Genomic DNA, 22,303 nt, shown 5'->3' on the forward strand with positions numbered 1-22,303 from the left:
GCAGGAGTCAGGGCGTGGCCTGGTCAAGATCTTCAACTATTGCTTCCTGTCTTAGACACAGAAAAGACTTTAGTGTGCGGGGCTGGCAGGAACTGGGTCTACTAACGGGGGCCAGGAGAACCTAGATCTCTTTTTTATGATTCCAGAGCAAAGAGACGAACACACAGAGGCAGTCCTCAGGGAAGCCCAGGTCACTATCTTGGAGCATTTCCCCTAGTCATACCTTAGGTCAGCAGTTCTTAAACTTTCTGGTTTCAGGACCAATTTAAACTCTTATCAATTGTTGAGGGACTCCAAAGAGTTTTGTTTATGTGGGCTATAACCCATCGATATTTATCATATTAGAAATTAAAACTGAAAAATTTAAATATTTATTAATCCATTTTAAAATAAAATAAATCCATTACATTAACAGAATAACACGTTTTATGAAAAAGATTGGCAATGTCTTACATTTTTGCAAATCTCTTTAATGTCTGGCTTAATAGATCACAGCTGGATTCTCATATGTGCTTCTGTAGTCAATCTGTTGCAATACGGTGTTTTGGTTGAAGTTTATGAAGAAAATTTGGCCCCATACAGATAGGCAGTTGGAAAAGGGAAGAGTACGTTAATAGCTTTTTCAGTTGAATATGGATATTATTCTTTGATACTACACCAAAATTCAACACGTGGTGGTAGCTTAGAGTTACCTGCACTGTAGAATTTGAAATCCTATCAATGAACTTTTCTCTATTACAGTAAAATCCACAGGGCTAAAAAACACTCACTCACTAATCTATCTTGAACTTTGAATGGATCTTTCACCCACGCTTCATTTTTTTTTCTCTAAGGAAGATTAGTCCTGAGCTAAGATCTGCTATCAATCCTCCTCTTTTTTTTGCTGAGGAAGACTGGCTCTGAGCTAACATCTGTGCCCATCGTCCTCTACTTTATATGTGGGACGCCCGCCACAGCACGGCTTGATAAGCAGTGCATAGGTCCACATCCAGGATATGAACCAGTGAACTCTGAGCCACTGAAGTAGAGTGTGCAAACTTAACCACTGCACCAGTGGGCCAGCCCCCCATGCTTCATTTTTTTAACATCATGCATTAATCATTTGGAAAATGCACAGATCTTCCATATGTTGACATATTTCATATAATATTTAAAAATTATATGCATTAATATCATCAAAAATCTCATCAGAAGACTCTCATCCCAATACCTGAATTACTGGGAAACTGTCAAGTTCATAGTTGCAGATATAAGTTTTCCAAAACTCTCATTTTTTTTTTCTTTAAAGCTCAAAATTTTATCATTGGTAACAAATACTGTCAATTATTTTCCTTGAAGTGATGAGCTCACTTCATTCATTTTTGAGAAAATTTCTGCCAAATACCCAAGTCTGAATATCCAAAGTTTGTCAGTAGTTCTTCTAAGTAAACATAATGTTCCACGGGAAAAGTAGCTAGTTCAGCTTTTTCTTGAGACAACCACTGTACTTTAGCATGTGGCACAAGTGTTTTGCAAGTACTTCCCTTTTCATCACATAGAATATTAAAAAGGCAGATTGTCAAGGGTAAAGACAATAAAGTAATATTTACAGCTTTATCAAAGACATTCATAAATAAAACTATCTTTTTCTTTTTCTTTAAAGATTTTATTTTTCCTTTTTCTCCCCAGAGCCCCCTGGTAAATAGTCATATATTTTAGGTGTGGGTCCTTCTAGTTGTGGCATATGGGGCGCTGCCTCAGTATGGCCTGACAAGTGGTGCCATGTCCGTATCTAGAATCCAAACCGTTGAAAACTGAGGCCGCCGAAACGGAGCGTGCAAACTTAACCACTCGGCCACAGGGCCAGCCCCTAAAACTGTCTTTTTTAAAAAATTACGAATGTGTGGCAGTGAAGCATATGATGGCCACTAGCACAGTTTGGTGGCCCTACCTTGATTTGGGTGATGGGGCCAGCAGTTTGACCCCCTACTGCTGATTCAATATCAATACAGAGAAAAGGTAAATAATATCCCAGCACTATTACAAAGATAATTTTCACCTGTGGACACTCTGAAACTGTCTGGGGACCCCCAGGGCTCCACAAATTACACTTTGAGAGCTGCTGCTGTAGGATTAGTAGATGAACACCCTCTCATACCTTCCCCACACCTCACCCACCTCCAACTTTCTCCCAAAACTTCTCCAGGGGACCCTGCTTAGCGTTTAAGGAAACACTTAGAAGTTCTTTTTTACTATCTTGTCTTAAAAGATTAGGAAATGAGAACACATGTCGGCCTGTTTATAATCTGCAAGTATTATAAGAGTGTAAAGAATAACAAATGGTTATTATTAAAACCTAGGTGAATGTTTTAAATTTCCAGTAATATCCTTTCTAAAAAAGTTAAAGTAGTTAAGTCTAATAATAATTACACCCTACTTTCCTGAGTTGGTCTCAGTCAAATGCAGAGTGCCTGTTCCTCAGAAAGCTCAATTTCAACGGGCCCCAGGTTCTGTGGCCCTCAGTAACACTCACCTCTAAGGTTCCTTCTGGCACTCAGTTCCCTGTTAAATCACAACAGTGGCCTCCAGACGCTGGTAAATGCCCTTTTAGCCTCTGTTCTGTATGTGCTTGGGCATGAGACAGAAAAACATCTGGAGCTGCTAAAGATTAACAGCCTACCTCTGCCCAAGGCTGTCTTTTCCAAAAGCATCTACAATCCCCACCCCCACCCTGACCCCAAAGCTCTGAGGACTAGGCTGCAGATATATATATACACACATACACACACACACACACACACACACACACACACACACACACACACACACACATATATATATATTTTTTTTAAGGAAGATTAGCCCTGAGCTAACATCTGCCACCACTCCTCCTCTTTTTGCTGAGGAAGACTGGCCCTGAGCTAACATCTGTGCCCATGTGCCCATCTTCCTCTATTTTATATGTGGGACACCTGCCACAGCATGGCCTGACAAGCAGTGCATAGATCCATGCCTAGGATCTGAACCTGTGAACCCCGGGCTGCCAAAGCAGCGCACGTGAACTTAACTGCTACGCCATCAGGCCAGCCCCTAAAGAGCTGTATTTTTAACAGGCACCTCAGAAGTGCTTCATATCTTCAGACAAGTTTGGGAAATGCTGCATAATGCTGTTACGATGTACACAGGGTGCTCTCCCAGGGAAAACTGAAGTGTCAGCTCAATCAACATAATCTCACTCTGTCCAAAGAACTGAAGTGTGTCCCTGCCTGGGATATGACTGAAGTTATCATCTAGTGCTTTTGGAAGTGTGTTTTAAGTGAGTGTACTTTATTCCATTCTATTAGTAAGTTCCTTTGCTTTTCTCTCTTTTTCCAATTTCCACTCTTCTGTAACTTCCTAGGGTTTTTTTCCTACTATCAATAATAAAGTTTATTTTATGCTGTATATCACTTGTCCCACTCTTTTACCCCCTCTATCTATGAACTAATCATTGCCTATTTTGTACTAATCCATTATCATGAAACTCATATCCTGGATTTAGCCTATCAGCATCCTTCTGGGCAGCCGCCTTTCTTGGCCTTAGCAAAAGCCAATTTCGCTCACCCGTTGCATGTTCTTTTCCCACACCATATCCTGATATTGTGTGCATTCCGTTTCCCTCCCCTTTCACCTAAATTGTAGGCTTTGAGACGCTGAGTTCTGCAACCCTAAGCCTTTCTCACAAAAGCCTCCATTCACTTCTTCCTGCCTAAGCTCATTCAACCCCTTTCCTCCAGATGATGCCAAGTCTTCTACTGATATCTTTTTTCTTTTTTAAGCCAGTTCTCATAGCTTCCTTAGAACAATACAGCGCGGTAGATAAAAGCATGGAGTCTGAAATCCAAGGTAAACCTGGATGTAATTCTAGCCCAGCTATGAGACCCTGGGTAGGTCACTTAAATTTTCCGTCGTCCATTTTCTTCATCAGTAAAAATGGAGATAATGCCTACTTACTAGGATTATTTAGCACTGAGCATGAGTGTTCGGTAAACAGTAGTAACTATACACAGTTCTCAATAAGTGGTAGTAACTACAATTATTCCAACAAATAAAAGCACAGCTACAGTCACACAAGCAAATCCTAGTACATTTTTCAATATCTTTCAAATGCTGCCCATGGTTATCAATGCAGGTGAAGGACAGAGCTAGAATGGAAGACACGTTTTCATATCTCAGACATTTGAAAAGCTCAACAGCATGTCTCAGCATACTAAACACGAAGCACTGAAATCGTCCCAATGCTTTCAGATTTTCCAGGTAGTGGAAAATGATTGCTTCTAATGAGTTATAAAAGATTAGGCAGTTTTATTTTCTTGTACCTAAACCTCCCCTCCTGTAAACAGAGCATAATAATAACAGCCAACATTTATGGAAGGTTTACTATGTGCCAGGCACTATTCCAAGCATTTCATAAATATTATTTCATTTAACCCCTCAACACCTGTGTGAGGTAGGCACCAGTGCGCTCTGCGTTCTACAGCTGAGCAAAGCGAAGCACGAACAGTTAGGTGCTTAATCTTAGCCACAGCACATGATCTCTCTCTTCCTCTTGGATCACGAGGTCTACGGACAACAAAATCTGGTGCTTTTCTGACAAGAGACATTCTGATACTGAAGCAGGCAAATAAAAGCAGAGACATGAGAATGAGGGAGAAAAAAGAGAGAAAGAGAAAGACATGATGATCTGTTTGAGCCCCTGAGTCTAGCTGTCTCTGAGATTAGAACAACCCTAGACTGACCAGTTATAAGAACCAATAAAATTCCTTTTTCACAGCCAGCCTGAACTGGGTTTCTGTCCCTTATTGAGATTCCTTATCGAGACCTATTCTTATATTTTACTGATGGAGAAGAGTACAAAGTCTTGAAAAGCTCTAAACTTCAATCAGTCCATTACAAGCACCTTATATTTAGCACAAGGATATTTAAAATAACTGTAAAAATCAAATACAATTTCTCAAATTTTGAAGCTATACTCACTCATTAGGCAAGCCAAATACAGCCAAAGTTGGCTTGAAATACTAGATCATACGCCCCACTCCAGCTCCTGGTCCTTCTTCAGTGGTTCCATAAAGGAGCGGTATATTCTCCACTCACACAAATAGTCACACATCAAGGTTAATACCAAGCCTGGCGAGCACAACGCATGTAGATGTACTTTTTGAAGAAGATATATGAAAATACAATACAGTAAATGCATATTCTGAGACATGGGAGAGAAGTCTTTAAGGGAGAACAAATGGACAGTTTGTAATATAGAGGGAAAGCTTTGTTTTCTGGTATGTTGAGAAATACAGAGTGAACATAATTTCCAGTTAATTAAGTAGTTAATTCATGAACTCCAGTCTCTTATCACTTCTTCTAATGACCTCAAAGGGTAGTGATTTATGCATGTAAGTCATCATTTTTTTAGGAAACCCAGAAAGAAAAAACTGACATTCCTTTATCTCTTTTCCTTCCCCTTAAAAAAATACAACCAGCCAAACTGTGAATTACTACCCTCTGAGAACTCTACGCTAACCTCAGTGTGATCATGGTAATGCTCTGTTCCTGTTAGCTTTGGCACTGGGATGAAGATTTGGACAGGAATGATATTAGAAAGGCTGGTCTCTATAGCTCTCAGATTACTAAAGTTGCCTCCAGATTAGCATAACTAAATACTGCATCCTATAGTTGTGTCCATTAGCTTCTTTCTTGAAGTCATACCCCCATCCCTTTGAGATAACCACACACTTACATAATTACTCTGAAGTTGAGATAATCCTCATAAGCTAGCTCTCTGCACTCCCAAACTCCTGCACTCCTGCCAAGTGTTTCTCTTTATGACTACATGCAGAGGGCAATTCTGACGTGATGCCTTGACCTGAGGCCTGGCTCTGGTCTAGGGGCATAAGAGGAGGCCCTGTGTTAATACATTTGATGTAGAGCTAATGTAAGTTTTGCATATAATCAATCTCAGTACCCACTATCTGGACAGTTGAATCATTTTTTCCTGACCCTGCTATCCCATCCTTTAAACACTTTAACCCTTTTCTTGATGAACAGGTGCCTCTCCTAATCACTCTAAGCCTTTTGTATCTTTTGCTGTCTCCCTGAGTTCAATGACCTAAGAAGACTTCACAAACTATTTAGTTCACTGCTCTACGCATAGCTCATCTGTTGGGCTGTGACCCTGGGGAGGGTGATCCTGTATTCCAGGCTATGATTTCCGGGACTCACTACCGTGGCTGATGCTTCAGACATCCACTGAGAGGAGGGCCTCCTCTTTGGGGTCTCTATCCCTTGTTCCTGGCTCTTCACGTGGGATCCCTGCTACCAGCTCCTCTGGACACCAACTCTGCCCCCTAGGCTCAAGCACACTGCCTTCTTGCATCATCTAGGAGATACTGTCTCAGATCTTACATGTCTTGTCAGAAGGAAAGGAATGAGGGAATGAAGCAACAGGAGATATGGGGCCTATTTGAAAAAGCAAGCATCTCTGTTTTAACAGTAATTTCCTCAGATCCAGCATTCAGGACCCTAGGGGAAAGTGTACAGAAAAAATTCCTGGCAACCCTAAATACGCCTGCCAGTTAGACACACCTTGGCCAGGTGTGCGAAGTCGTAGTCAGCCCTCCCATTCAATGGAAAAGCCTCTCAGACAATGAGACCCACATAACCACAGAGGGAGCTCACATTAAGCACTAATACAATCAACAGGTATTTAAGGAAAAGCAATACCACGAAAAAGAAGGGCCAAGATGAACATATAAAACAATTCACCACGGAGGAAAGAATTCACGGAAAGAAAAGAATTTTTATAATTCTAATTAACAATGTCCAAAGAAATTAAATGAGATTTGCATGTATAAAACAAGAAAAGGCTATCAGGAAAACAATCAGAAAAGTACAGACTTGCAGGAAATTAAAAGTAATTGTCAAAATAAAAAATTACATGGGTGGACTAAATAAACATTAGGAATTGGGCTAATGATCAAAACTAGTGCTATAGAAGAAAAGTTGAAGAAATTTCCCATAACATCAAGCAAAAAGACAGAAAGCAAGGGAAAAAAGTTGAGTCATACGACAGAGATCCAAGAGGTCTCAGATAAGTCTGCTAAAATTCCAATTGTAGAACTCCTTGACTATAGAAACATGAAGACATGATTGTTCACATTTAAAGAACCCAATAAGTACTCTAGCAAGAGAAATAACTAGTTATGACAACTAACATTTATGAAGGGTCTCCTACTCTCAAGACACTGTTCTAAATATTAACTCATATAATCCTCATAGTAACTACATTTATCCCATTAAACACATGAGGAAACTGAAGCACAGAGAGGTTAGGTAGCTTGTCCAAAGCACAGTCAGCAATTACATGGTAGAGCTAGGAAGTGAAACCAAGCAGTACCACTCCAGACCCATGCTCACATTTAGATACACGCAGAATTCCAAGAATGAAGAGAAAATTCTTAAACGTTTTAAAAAGAAAAGAAAAATATATAACTTAAAATGGAACAAGAATCAGACTTCTATACTTATCAGCAAACTGGGATGCCAGAAGATATTAATCACCTCATTTATAGTCCTAAGGAAAGATGATTTTGAAACTAGAATTCTACACCCAGCCAAACTACTAAATTATGATGGAAGAATATTTCCACAAAGAAAGACTCAAATTTTCCACAAAGACTCAAATTTTACCAAGCATGTGCTTTATATGAAAAAGTTCTACAAAAAGGTAGTACAGAAGGACAACAAGGAAAACAAGACAGCTGACATCTGAAATAAAAGAAACAGTGGTAGCTGACTCTGGCCTAGAATGAGTAAAGAAAGAAAAAAGAAACAAATGGAGAATCAATTATGAACAGAAAAACAATTATGAACAGTGACATAGTTTAAAAAAACAAAACACACTTTGCCACTACTAACCATGGACTTGGTCCAGATTTTACACATAATGCCTGCAGAGTGTGGTATTCCATCAATATAAAAAATAATCTAAATGACTTCTTCCTCAAATTATTCAAACGGAAGTACAAGGCTCAGTGTATAAATCTTGACAGTATATTACTGTGACCAGTTTTTCCCCCAATTAAGGCTTTTGTTATGACATGCCCTTAATCATTACTAGACATTAAATAGCCATATAAATGACCAGGTTTTAAAAGAGAAATTTTTCAGCCCACCCATGACCAATAATCTCCATAATGGAACCATCATCCTGTTCTGGGCCCTCCATCCTCCATCATGAACCACGATAAAAATCCCTATTCCATCAAAGCATGCATGCAACTACAGCATCAAGAACAGATGTTTTAAAAAAAATTCCACTTAAAATTTGTGAAATCTCAATTAACTACCACAGTTAAGAAAGTCAAACTGCAGTATGAACAGTCTCTGTGACAGAAAACTGCTGTCCTCTCAAATTCCCAATTCAAAGCATTGTCCTCGCAGAAATTCAAGGGTGAAGAAAAAGATTCCTGCTGAGCAATCACCTTCAGAGGCACAACTACCTGGACGGGGCAGACCTTCCTAATTTAAATTAACAGGTTTAAGTGATTAAGTAATTAACATTCATTAGCAAGATTATTTTAATGATGAACATAAAATAATCTAACATCAACCATCGATGTCTGAGCTGAGTTTATCTAACACTAGGTTAAAGCAGTTAATAAGAAAGTTAGAAAACAACGATGACATTTGGTTTGCACAATTTTTTTGGTTTGGACATAAGATAGTCCCTTTGAATGTATGTGGTTTCAATTAACTTCCTTCATACTTGGATCATACGTATAATACCCTGCTTTCACCATACTAAAGGGAAGAAGAAAACGATGTGACCTTATGATAATGTTGATTATTTGGATTTGGATCAGAAAGGAGGGGAAGCTGAATGACGGTAGATAATACAACTACTTTATACTTCATTGGTAAAAAGCAGGATACAAATAAATATTGGAGAATATAATCTCATTTTAATTCAAGCTGCTTCTGAATCATAACCATTAAAGTAAACAGTTTCCATAAACACTACTTTCTTCATCATCACCACCAACAACATAGCCCTGAACATGCAAAATTAAAGAACTCCAGCCTCGTATAATTTTCATGAAATGGAGTGTTTTTAATGGATTGTCCTCAACTTGGAGCTCCTTCTTCCTCTGTGGATCTTATAAGGTTGATTAATTTATCTTTAGGTGTTATGCGATGTTTTCTTTCTAAGTTTGGCATGTCTCACTTAGAAATCCCTTCCAAATCTGCCATCTTTAGGACCTGCCACTGAATCCTTCAATGTAACTGCCTGTCACCGTGTGAGTTATAGTCCAGACTCTGTCGTTAACTAGCCAGGCAAATTGGGGCAAGTCACCTGACCTCAACACACCTGCATATCCTCAACTTGTAATATGACAAGATTAAGCTTTTCCCTAAGAGCTCCTTCTAGCTTATTTTTCTTTCTGCTTTAACAGTTTATCATTTTATTACTTTATACAGCTGAGGAAGGGAAAAGATTTTCACGGAAACTAAAACAGAGAATTTTTTTAAAACATTGTTTTATATATACATGTATTATTTCAGCCATTTTCCTCTTATTCTTCAGGGATGCAGTAACTTCAACAAACACAGTAATATCAAACTCTGAATCAGAGGAACTGGCAAAAGTTCAGACTATGACGTAAGTGGCTCAACAAGTGACAGAAAATTAGACAAATTTGGCATTCACCTTGTCACATGATCTGGCTAATTTCCAAAATTTCTGGGTTGGAGAGTGAAAAACCTTTCTCTGAGGTATCACCTGTAGAAGCAGAAACAACTGCCTAATTCTGCTCTACAGGTAAGGAGGTACACATCTCTTCCCAAAGCAGCATCTGGATGGCAAGATGAAGAGACTCCAGGCACAGTGAGGCCAAGAGAGGGGCAAAATGCTAGAGCACGGTGACTTGGCTCTTTCTTTAACTCCATTTTCCCCAGTCAAAGCACATCCTTCTTATTTGATATCTAAAAACACAGTCTGCACAACTCAGAGAATGATGCAGGTTTCGAACTGAAAATATCTATGATACTTATAAACAAATTTACTTCTACAGGTTTTTAGTTTAACTGCCGCTGCACAAGAAAAATCAGCGATGACTTGGTTATTTCATATTGCCAAAGTTAGTGGAAAAGATGGAGACAAAGCAAATTATTTCTAGGTCACTATGTCCTTCATTAATAAATGAAAGTATTCTAGTACCGTTTGTATTCAAAAGGCCAAAACTTTAAAAAAGACATTTAAACTGTCTCCAAAATGAAAAAGAAAAAAAGAAGAAGAAGAATTATGTGCAGTTTCCTTGAATGAGAAACTATATACTTATTTTAACAAAATATGCATAGTTGATCATTTTAACACTTTGCTCATTTCAACATTCATCACGAATAACTTAAGAAGCTGATCATGGAACTACGTCCTCACCTTCCTCCTTTGCTTTATACTGAACCCAGCTGTTGGGAATGGGGTCAGCAGATGGCCTCAGGCTGACAGCTGTTTGAGAGTCCCTCTCAGCTATAGAGAGCACCTGGCCTGAGGTCATACTCCTCTGAAAGCCACCTATATCCAGCTTGGGGGAAGGGAAGGTAGAAGGTAAAGGGGGTACTCAGGTGGGAAACACCCTAGGCGGTGTTGGGCCTGCACCTCAGTGGGACTTCTTCCTCAGCGCAGTCCTGCTTCCTCCTATTTCTCTTCAACAGGCATTGAACCTTAGTAACAGCTCTGTCTCACTGTCCTGGAGAAACCAACGTGTGACAATAATATGAAGGGCCCTAAAGTAAGATAGTAATTACTGAAAAGAAGTAAAATGATTAAAACAATATGTGACAAACTACTGAGCAAATACTAGGCCCTCAACAAAATGTTTGCTGATTCAAACACGGTGCACGAAGAAAAGCAGAAGGACATGGTAACTGCATAGTATTTTGCGGAGAGAGAGTCGGGGCTGAAAACGAAGATGGAATAGAAAGTAATTCCAAAATACATAATCTGGCCCTTACAATTTAAGCTCCTTGAAGTCCAAGATTATGTATTAATTATAACGGAATAACATTCCGTTATTCAGAACTTAGTCACATGGCCCTTCCTACCAGCAATTGAGGATGGCAAGTCACGTACCTGGATAAAATTCAGGAGGTTCTATTACTGAAAGAAGGGGAGAATGGATAATTGGGTACAGTTAGCTTTCTCTGACACAGAGAATCTACTTCTGCTTTTACTACAGCATTTTGTCTGTGGATTTATTTTTAATACAGTAGCAAATAATATGCTCTATACGTAGGCTTATCTTACTCACATGAGATGAAATTCTGTCAGAACAAAAAAAATTCAGAGTAAATAAGTAATGATAGTCTAAGAATACATCCCATTGAATAAAACAGAAATCCATAAGTCCACACTCTAATAAATAAAGAAATGCAGGAATAAATAAGAAGAGAAAGCTCTTCCCTACAGAATATCAACTAAGATGTTATTAAATAATTTTGAAATTAGAAAATTACCACTTGACAACCATCATGGTGATAACTTGCTCAGGCAGGAAATATCAATAAATGCTGAAACTAGCGGGTGAAAGTTGGATGACAAACAGGATAACTTCAAAGTAACTCTCCCAAAATGCTTAGTAATTACAAAAGGGAAAGGGTAACTTTACACTGGGGAGAAACCCTACAAACATGACCTTACTCAAGTGATCAAATAATATCACCAGTGATGGGAGAAATCCCATCACATGCCACCTAAAGGAGGATGCAGTGAGAAGAACACAACAGTATTTCTGTAACACTGTCAAAATTGTACAACCTGAATCTAATCATGAGGAAACATCAGACAAACCCAAACTGAAGGAGTCTACAAAATAACTAGCTGGTAACCTTCAAAAACATCAAACCCATAAAGGTCAAGAAAAGACTGAGGAACCGTTCCGGGTCCAAGGAGGCTGACAGGATATGACAGCTAAATGCTATGCTCAGATCCTTTTGGTACAAAGAACATTATTAGGACTGTTGATAAAACTCGAATGGAGTCCTATGGTGAAGGGTAAATGGGAGTTCTTTGCAATGTTCTTATAACTTTTATGTAGGTTTGAAATTGTCTCAAAATAAAAATAAAATCTTAATATCACTTTCATTGACTTCATGAAATCCTACATCTTTTATAAGATTTTTTTATTTTTCTCAGCAATCAATTTGTATAATGGGTAGTTAGACAATCTGTGAAAGAGATTAACCACTATTGAGTCATTGGGCAGGAATAAGCACTAGTATTAAATGGAGCATGATACCTGAACACAGATTAATTTTATACATGGTCAGCTCGTTATGATATCAGCTCAACACAAGGTTGACATAAAGGAGGATATATTGTAAAAAGGAAATTATATTGCAAATTTGAATGGCCTCTAATTATACCCTCCAGGAGATACACATGCTCTGTAGATCTTATGGCCCCTGCTTGTGTATGTACCTCCCAGCTCCGATAAGTCGATAACATTGTTCTTTTGAGTTCCTTAGGAATGAGATGATCCCCGGACAGAGTCTATGCTGGTAGCCATCATCAATGACAATTGAAAGATCTCGTGTGGGCACTCCCAATCTGTAACACCAGAGGGTCAACATTTCTAACCCCCACCCCAATAACCCACTGGTCTATACAACTGCTTCAAGATTTTGTGCCCCCCTTAAGATGATTCGTTAGGACACTAGTCCCCCATCTTCTGATTTGCTAGCTTATCACTTAATAAATGCCCTTTCTCTGCCACCATCTTGCCTTTTGACAGTGGCTTTTGTCTTGCAGCAAGCAGATCGTGCCCACTGCATGGTACCAGTTAGAGAATCTTTTGCATTAGGATGAATTTTGTGTCATTATACAATCTGTACCTGTAGAACTGCATTATGGTTTTAAATTAAGTCTTGGGGCTGGCCCTGTGGCAGAGTGGTTGAGTTCATGTGCTCCGCTTTGGCAGCCCAGGGTTTCCCCAGTTCAGATCCTGGGCACAGACGTGGGACTGCTTAGCAGGCCAGGCTGAGGCAGCATGCCACATGCCACAGCCAGAAGGACCCACAACTAAAATATACAACTATGTACTGGGGGGATTTGGGGAGAAAAAGCAGGAAGGAAAAAAAAAAAAGATTGGCAACAGGTGTTAGTTCAGGTGCCAATCTTTAAAAAAAAAAAAATTAACTCATTGTTTCTTTTAATGCTCACCACAAACCTATACTGTAAGTACTATTACTATTACCTTCTTTTACAGATGATGAAAATGAGGCTTAGAGATATGATCCGATATAATAAGAAATATATATAATTGGTTATTATCCCTGGTTCCTGGTACAGAGCTTCTAAAACTCTGGTAACTTCCTAAGTGATAGAGGTTAGAGGAGCATCTTTTGTTATTCACAATAAGCCTTTTTCACCATATGGTGGCTCTTGAAAGATGGGGGCTGGTTGTCAGAGGAACCAATCATGTGATTAGAGGAGTGGAACTTTCAGCCCCACCCCCAACCTCCAAGGAGGGGAGATGGGCTGGAAATCGAGTTAATCATCAATGGCCAATGATTTAATCAATCATACCTGCAAAATGGAGCCTCCATAAAAATCCTAAAACAAACAGGCTCAGAGAGCTTCCAGGTTGGTGAACACGCCCAAGTCCTGGAAAGTGTCACACCCCAAACTCCACAAGGACAGAAGCTCCTGTGCTCAGGATCCTTCTGGACCTCACCATATGAATCTCTTCGTCTAGCTGTTCATCTGTATCCCTTATAATATCCTTTATAATAAACCAGTAATAGTAAGTAAAGTGTTTCCCTGAGTTCTGAGAGTCATTCTAGCAAATTATCGAACCCAAAGAGAAGGGCATGAGAACCGTCAATTTACAGCCAGTCAGTCATAAGTACCCAGACTTGTGATTGGCATCTGAAGTGGGAGGCAGTCTTGTGGGACTGAGCCCTTAACCTGTGGGGTTTGCACTAATTCCAGGTAGTGTCAGAATTGAACTAAATTGTAGGACACCCAGTTGATGTGCACAGGGAAGCAGAGAATTGCTTGGTGTGGAAGACCCACACGTTTAGTGTCAGAAGTGTTGTGAATAGAGGAACAATTTTCCTTTAGGTTAAATATCGTGATCACAGAGCTACTAAGGAGAGCTGGGCTTCGGAGCCAAGCAGTCAAATTCTAGAACCTACACACTAACTAATAACAAAGTATTTGAGTAAAATAAAGGCCATCTCATCCTTTTATATTCATAATGTAAGTGTATGCTTATTGACAGCAATAAAGAGTTGGAAGAAAAGCAAAAATTGCCCCATTAATTCCTACCTGTGTCTGCCTCATTGCCCGTTCCACTCGGCGTGTGCTTCCTCTTTCAAGTTTTGTCCGGAGGAGCAAGGCTGATGTCTGAATGGCCCAGAACTTTGGTTGTGAAAGCAAACACTGATGGAGGAGGAGAAAAAAAGAAGAGATAAGCTGAGTGATCCCACTCTGAATAGAACAAAATTAATTCTTCCAAAAATGTCAGGATACAGCTGAATGTGGATTTGAAAATCTCAGTGAAAAATAATAAAATGTACTTTCAAATATTTTTGTGCAGGATGTAATCATTTAAGCAGTCATTACTTAACCCAGGCGATTCGTTCTACTGAATAAATCAATGAAAGAATGAAATCAGAATCTTTCCAGATAATCAAAACAGTAACCAGAATATATCACATCATGAACTAATAAATCTTTTTATCTCAAAGGTTACAAAATATGTGAGTAAATAAATGCTATTTTTCTCAAATTTGAAATAAATGTTTTAAAATCACCCAAACTCACAAATAAAAACAAATAATTAGAAACCTGGTAACTTTGCACTTAGAAAACATCCTAATTCATAGAAGTAAATGCAAATCAAGCTTTAAGTAAACAGAATGCCCAAAAAATCAAGCAGTTGTTCACTTAAAGACAAAGATATTTTTTTCATCTCGTATTACAGAAAAACATTTAAAAATGTATGAGAATGCTTTCCAGCCTTGGTTAGGGTAAGCAGTCTCCAACTTTAGTTAAAATGCTTTCCTAGAGGAGACATCTTAAGAAAGAATGGCCTGTAACAAAACCTTGAATATGTACATACTGAATCCTAACCCCAGAGAAAGCTGTGACTGCCATCAGTTCAGGGAAGGTAACAGATACCGCTGAACATGCCCACAAATGTGGTGGGGAAAAGTGAAACTGTGGGTGAGTAAAAACAGGGACAAAATATAACACAATAGGGGCTGCTTGGTATAATGAACACAAGTTAAGCTTTTTGCTGATGATTTGGAATCCAATACTGTCTTCATGTGAAAAAAACACTGCAAAGAAAGGGAAACGGGAAAACAAACTTTGTCTTAAAGTTGATTACATCCTTGATCATCTACTTGTTTCTAAGAGTCAGGTGTGGAAAATATCCTAGTTAATTAGAGTCCAATTAATCATTCAAAAACCTAGCTGCACATTAGAAGCACCTGGGAAGCTTCTGGTTTTTTGGTTTTTTTCTTTAAACGTAAATCAGATCTCTGAGAACAGGACCTGGGCTTCAGTGGTTTTGAAAACTCCCCAGGTAATTCTAAAGCATAGCCAAGTTTAAGAACTACTAGGCTAAGTAACACAAGATTTTGTCTTTGGTCAAATTCATTTATAACACCAAATTCTCATTAAAGGTTAGCAAGAAATCCTTCAGTGGAGTGTACACTCTATCACAGTCCCACAAATCCTTACTGTGCCACATCAGCTCACTTCATTCATTTGTATTATCTGCCCGGCCCCTGTAGGCATATGAATTTTCACCTCCGAATCTAGGCCAACCCCCTTACAATCAAGAGGAAAATGAAGCAGCAGCTGGTTAAATCACTTGCTCAATGCCACACCTTCATTTGTAGCAAAAGCTGATTCTGACACTTGGTCTCTTGATCCCCAGAACAACATCTTTATATTGCTTTTTAACACTTTATCCAAATGCCCTCATGATCGTTTAAATTGCTAATTAAGATATGATTACCTCCTGGAAGTGGACGATACTACCCAGGAAACCCTGATAGAGTAAAGTAAGATGAGAACTCAATAAAGAACTGTGGGAAACTGCTATAGTAAAGGGATAAAGGAAGAAAAGGAGTAGGCAAAGAATACACAATTAAGGGAGGAGGAGAACCAAAAGAAAGGGGTCTTACTGATGGGTGTTCATTCATTAATTCACTTGAGCACCTACTCTGTACAAGGCGGTGTGCACAAAGCCCAGGACAAACTAGCAAACAAGACAGACAAGGCCCCTGCCCTCACGGAACATACATTCTAATGCAGTGCCTGTTAGGTATTTTTATTCCTCTATAACTAACTTAGTAAATTAAAATATTTTTATCTCTTTGAAATATAGTTTACAAGATTAATGTATAACCTTATCTTGTTAGCCTCCATTAACTTAAATCTACAAAAAGAAGGAATTTACCAACATACATTGGTGTAAATAGCCCTATAAAGACATAAATGATGAAATAGAAGACACTAAAAAACTAATTCTTTAAAATGTGTAACACTATATGGCAGAAGATTTTATTATAAAATGTGATCTAAAGAATTTTCAAAGGAAAGAACTTTTTTCATTAAGTAAGTCTGGAAACTGATTCTATTACCTACAGCGGGTTGCATCACTGCCTTTTTTCCTGTTCTCCTTATTAAAGGGATTGTCATCTGTCACCTCATGATAACAAGATGGAAGAGCGCTGAGGACACAGCTCTATAGAACAGGAATATTCTCCAAGTCAGTCAGAGCTTGAGCAGAAGCCCAGCTCCATTAAGTGAGGGGATTAGCTCTGTGACCTTGGGAAGTTACTTGACCTCCCTGGGTCTCACTTTCCCCCTCTGTAAACAGCAACAGCAATTCCCACCTCACACAGAGTTGTGCGGATAATAACTATGAGTAAGTGAAGCTTAAGGAAGCCTCCAAGAGTACCCACTGAAAAGCACACGTGGCCCCCTCCAGGACTTCTCTTCCTAGAATGCCTTCTCTCACCCTTAACAGAAAATCACAATCCAGAGGGGACACAGGTGATGTCACTAACCTCTGATGGAGTTCAGGACATGCTACCCCAAAATATGGCACCTGGGCATATTGAATATTTTAACTGAAGGAGTTTGAGAAAACAGCAAAAGCAGGAAGATCCCTCTGACCTCCCCTGATCCAGTCCTTCCCCCCCGGAAAGGTCAGTCATAAAACTCTAAGGTGAGAGGTGCCTCCCAGAGAAAAGGAGCACCTTTATCTCCAAAAAGACAAAGGGGAAGAACTGGAACAAAGAGGCCTTGCTAAGTGTCCCCCAGTTTACCACACTTACCTCATATTCTTTATTTTTTTTTTTCTGCTGAGGAAGATTTGCCCTGAGTTAACATCTGTGCCAATCTTCCTCTACTTTTGTATGTGGGTCACTGCCACAGCATGGCTGACAAGTGGTATAGGTCCACACATGGGATCTGAACACGCAAACTTGGGCCGCCACGCAGAGCATGCCGAACTTAACAACTAGACCACCTCATACTCTTTGACCTATCATATTCCTCCACAACTGCCTACTCTCCATCAAACCTAGCATAAAAACACTCAGGTTTAACTGTTTCCTCAGGTTTTCATTTCCTTATGGAGGCTCCCATGTCACACAAAACCTATATTAAATAAATTTGCGCACTTTTTTCCTGTTAATCTGTCTTTGTCAGTTCAATTTTCAGATGCAGCCAGGGACCCTAAGAGGGTGGAGGGAAATTCTCCTCCCCTACCACCCCCAACCACATGATCACTTTACCAATAACATCGTGGTACACCCACAGATCAGCTCAGGCAATGGGCTTGCAGAGTTACAGTCCAGCTTTAAGAAGGTGTGCACACCAAAGAGGGGAGAGATTTTCCTCGGAAAAACAACAGAGTCAGACTGTTTTCTATGCTGGCATGAGAACAAGAGGTTTGCCTGAGACTTTTATGTGGAGGTCAAGCAAAACATTCTCATTAAACACTGAAAGTAAAATGCAATCTGACAAACAGACATTTGAAAAGCTTTAAAGAAGGAACTGACTGGGTAATGATATCACTGAAGAATGCATTTATCGTATATCTGTTTGGCTGGGAGACAGAAAGACTTGGGAAGTCCTTCTGAAAGGAGGTGACTGCAGATAGGCTATGTTTAATATATTTTACAAAACACTGCTGCCCACAAGGTAAGAATCAATCATGACATGGGCCAATAGGTGAAGAAAAAGAAAACTAAGCAGGAGATATACATTATAACGTTCTATTGACTTCTGAAGAAAATTGTATATTTTCAAAGTTTTCAGTCCCACAGTTCAGCAAACTAACCCAATGGAGGGAGCACCAACCCAACTACCTAAGCAGCAGGCTGGCCGGCCCGCTGGGGAAGACTCAAGCTACAGTCTGTACAGGTGGATGGGGAGAGTTGAGCCAGAGTCTCCACACAGTCCCCAACAGGGGTTCCTGCTCTCAAGTCCACTCGGTTTAGGACCTGAGAATGGCCACCCCACTGCCTCCTGCTGGTCTCTCTCACTCTTCAGGTCTCAGCTTCAATGCCACCTCCTCACAGAGCCTTTCTCACCCACCTCCCTAAGGGCCTCTGTGTCTAGCCAGTGATTCTCTATCACCGCATCCGCTTTGGGATATTATTCAGCCTTACAAAGGAAGAAGGTTCCGATACACACTACACGGATGAACACTGACAATGTGCTAAGCAAGATAAGCCAGACACAAAGGACAAATGTTTTATGACTCCACTTATACAAGGTACCTAGATAGTGAAAGTCATATAGAAAGTAGAATCGTGGTTGCCAGAGGCTAGGGGAAGGAGAGAATGAAGAGTTACTGTTTAATGGTTACAGAGTTTCAATTTGGAATGATAAAAAAGTTCTGGAGGAGTCGGCCTGGTGGCGTAATGGTTAAGTTCACACGCTCCGCTTCAGCAGCCCAGGGTTCAGGCGTCCAGATCCTGGATGTGGACTGCACATCGCTTGTCAGGCCATGCTATAGCAGCATCCCACATACAAAACAGAGGAAGACGGGCACAGATGTTAGCTCAGTGACAATCTTCCTCAAGCAAAAAGAGGAAGATTGGCAATGGATGTTAGCTCAGGGCCATTCTTCCACACTGAAAAAAAAAGAAAGAAAGAAAGGAAAAGTTCTGGAGATGGATGGACGGTGGGGATGAGTGATGATTGCACAACAATGTGAATGTCCTTAATGCCACTGAACTGTACACTTAAAAGTTGTTAAAATGGTCAGTTTATGTTATTCATGTTTTACCACAATAAAAAAATAGCATATATTTTACAAAATCATTACTGACAAAGTCCCTAAAAAGAGAAAGAAAACTTACAGTCTAGTTCAGTGTTGCTAAAGACTTAAAACAGAGAACAGAAGATAAAAATATAACTGTGCCCAAACTAATATTTCATTGTTTTTTAAAGCCACTAATGATATTTTGGATGAAATATCCTGAACATATACTCAGCATCTCCCAAATTTCAGAATTTGTTTCCCAAAAGCTGGGCAATTTTAGTGCCTGAAAATGTTCTGATATGTTTCCATGTAATCAAATTAAAGTGAACACTATTTTTTAATCATCTCATCCTCTATGCCCCCAAAGAACACACTTTCTATGAAGACATAAAATATTGCATGTTGCTAATTCTTATAACTATTCACTCATTTCTCAGAAATGTCCTGTAAATTTCTAAAAATTTTGCTCTAAAATTGGTGCTATATAATAGAATTTAGTAAAAGGCTGATAACTAGAGAGTTAGCTACTCGTTCTGAGGGAAATACAATAACTACTCAACTATAAAAGCCTCTACATCAGTGGTTCTTAACCAGGATTTTATTCACCCCAGAGGAGCAATCTGCCACGTCTCTGCAGGCTCAGTGTACGCCAGCTCCCTCGGAAGGCAAACCACCCACAAACAAATTAAGCTGTGACCGCACTACCTAAGCTTTACGGCCCTGCTCAAAACGCCAGTGCAGGGCTTAGCGAGTCACCCATGAAAAGGTACTGCTGTCAGTTATCTTAAAATCTAAAGTGAGTAATACTAGTTAGCTATGTGAACTGGCAGGCAGCAGTTGTGCACAGCAATAACCTTTTCTCTTGTACAAATATTCAATTTATTAGAATTCTTTCCAAGTGACATAAACCCAAATGACGTCCCACTATGATTAAACTATTTCCTTGTAGACTTCAGAGTACTGACAGCTCCATTCTGACATTTGGTGAAACGTTCAGATAGCACTAACTTGAAGACAACTGGCTGCACATTATTACAGCATACTGCTCTATCTCTTTTGTATAAAACAACTCCTTACAATCATAATCGTTACATTTATTTTTCTTTGTTAAGATGAACAAAAATATACAGAATCACCTAGATAATGGCAAAAGTTCATTGTGAGAATAAGCTGTGATTGATGCTTCTGTGCTTTTTGCAAGAAATTGTCACTTTTTTCATACAGAAATGAGTGGGTCATCCTTCATCTTGATGCTTTCTAGCACTGATGGGCTCAAAGGTGTAACTCAGATTTTTCCCAAGCAAAGCACTCATATAGGTGATAAGTTTGGAAGTTCATAGCTTATCTTTACTTAGACTATACGAAGATCTACTCAAACACTTAAATGAACTTAAATACATCCATACAAGAAACTACAATGAATTTTTTCAGTTAAAAAGAAATCATTGTTATATAGGAAATTCTAGTTTGGTTAAAGTGTGCTGAAGAAAGGTTCTTTATTAACATTCATTTTCTTGAAGATACTGTTCCTTCAGAATATTGAAAGAATGACCACTGCAACTCATCTTCCATGAATGTGAACGCCTTATGTGACTCCACGTATTTTTCAGTTTGAGGTAGCAAAGAAATGGCTACTAAACCCAATTTTCTTTTTATTAAAGCATTATATACATACAGAAAAGTGTGTGACGAATTTTCACAAACTGAACAGACCTATGTAACCAGCACCCAGATGGAGAAACAACATTACTAGCATCCCAGTGTCCCCCTTGTTCTCTGTTTTGGTCATTTCCCTGCACCACTGCAAAGGGCAACCACTATCCTGACTTCTGACACCACTGATCAGTGCGCCTGTTCTTCCACTCTATACAACGTAATCACAGAGTACTCTTTTGTATCTGCTTCCTTTTGCTCAACACTGTTTGAAAGAGTCATCCATATAGTTATACACAGTTGCAGAAGGTTCATATTATTCTAATATTGCATAATATTCCACTGCATAAACATAAAATTTATTTAACCATTATCCTGCTAATGGGCATTTAGGTAGTTTCCAATTTGGGGCTGTTACAAATGTGCTATGAACATTCCAGCTGTGCTATCAGAATTGCCCTTATGCACATTCTAAGACACGTTCTTTAGGTGAACATGTACTTTACGTACAAGTATTTCTGTTGGGTGTATACAGAGAAGTAAAACTGCTAGGCCATACAACATGCATGCATTTAGCTTTCACAGATACTGCACATCTTCTAAAAGGTTATTCCGCTTTACCCTCTCATGAGAAATACTAGAGAGTTCTTGTTGCTTCACGTCCTTGCAACATTCAACATATATTACCTATTTTTTGCATTTTAGCCATTCTGGTGGGTATGTAGTAGTATTCCATTATGATTTTAATTTGCATTTCTCTAATAGCTTTGCATTTATCTAATGACTAATAAAGTTGAGCACATTTTAACATGTTAATGACCATTTTAACGCCCTTTATTAAGTCTCTACCGAAGTTCTTTAGCCATTTTTTTCAATTGGAATGTCAGAACTTTTCTTGATAATTTGTAAGTATTCTTTTTTCTTTCTTTTTCTTTTCCTTTTTTTTATTTTGAGGAAGATTAGCCCTGAGCTAACTGCTGCCAATCCTCCTCTTTTTGCTGAGGAAGACCAGCCCTGAGCTCACATCCGTGCCCATCTTGCTCCACTCTATATGTGGGATGCCTACCACAGCATGATGTGCCAAGCGGTGCCATGTCCACACTCAGGATCCGAACTGGTGAACCCTAGGCTGCCGAAGTGGAACATGCGCACTTAAACCGCTGCAGCACTGGGCCGGCCCCTGTAAGTATTCTTATTTTCTGGACATAAGTCCTCTGTCTTTTTGGTGGAGGAGAGTAATATATGATTTACTTATTCTTATATGAGAAACACATATAACACATACTATGTGCTGACATGGCACTGGTCTAAGTGCTTTACAAATATTAATGGTATACAGA

The 22,303-nt window shown here is 39.2% G+C and overlaps 1 protein-coding gene across 5 annotated transcripts in view; it reads right to left on the reverse strand.

The window, feature by feature from the left end:
- TTC27 (tetratricopeptide repeat domain 27) overlaps window positions 1-22,303 on the reverse strand; it is a 177,876-nt gene that overhangs the window by 89,745 nt on the left and 65,828 nt on the right. For all 5 annotated transcript variants that reach the window (XM_070574210.1, XM_070574213.1, XM_070574214.1 and 2 more), the window contains one exon: window positions 14,342-14,455. In XM_070574210.1, coding sequence (XP_070430311.1) covers window positions 14,342-14,455 — 114 coding nt within the window. The remainder of the gene's footprint in view (window positions 1-14,341; window positions 14,456-22,303) is intronic.

This window comes from Equus przewalskii, chromosome 14 (assembly GCF_037783145.1).
Source record: "Equus przewalskii isolate Varuska chromosome 14, EquPr2, whole genome shotgun sequence".
Classification (NCBI taxonomy): domain Eukaryota; kingdom Metazoa; phylum Chordata; class Mammalia; order Perissodactyla; family Equidae; genus Equus; species Equus przewalskii.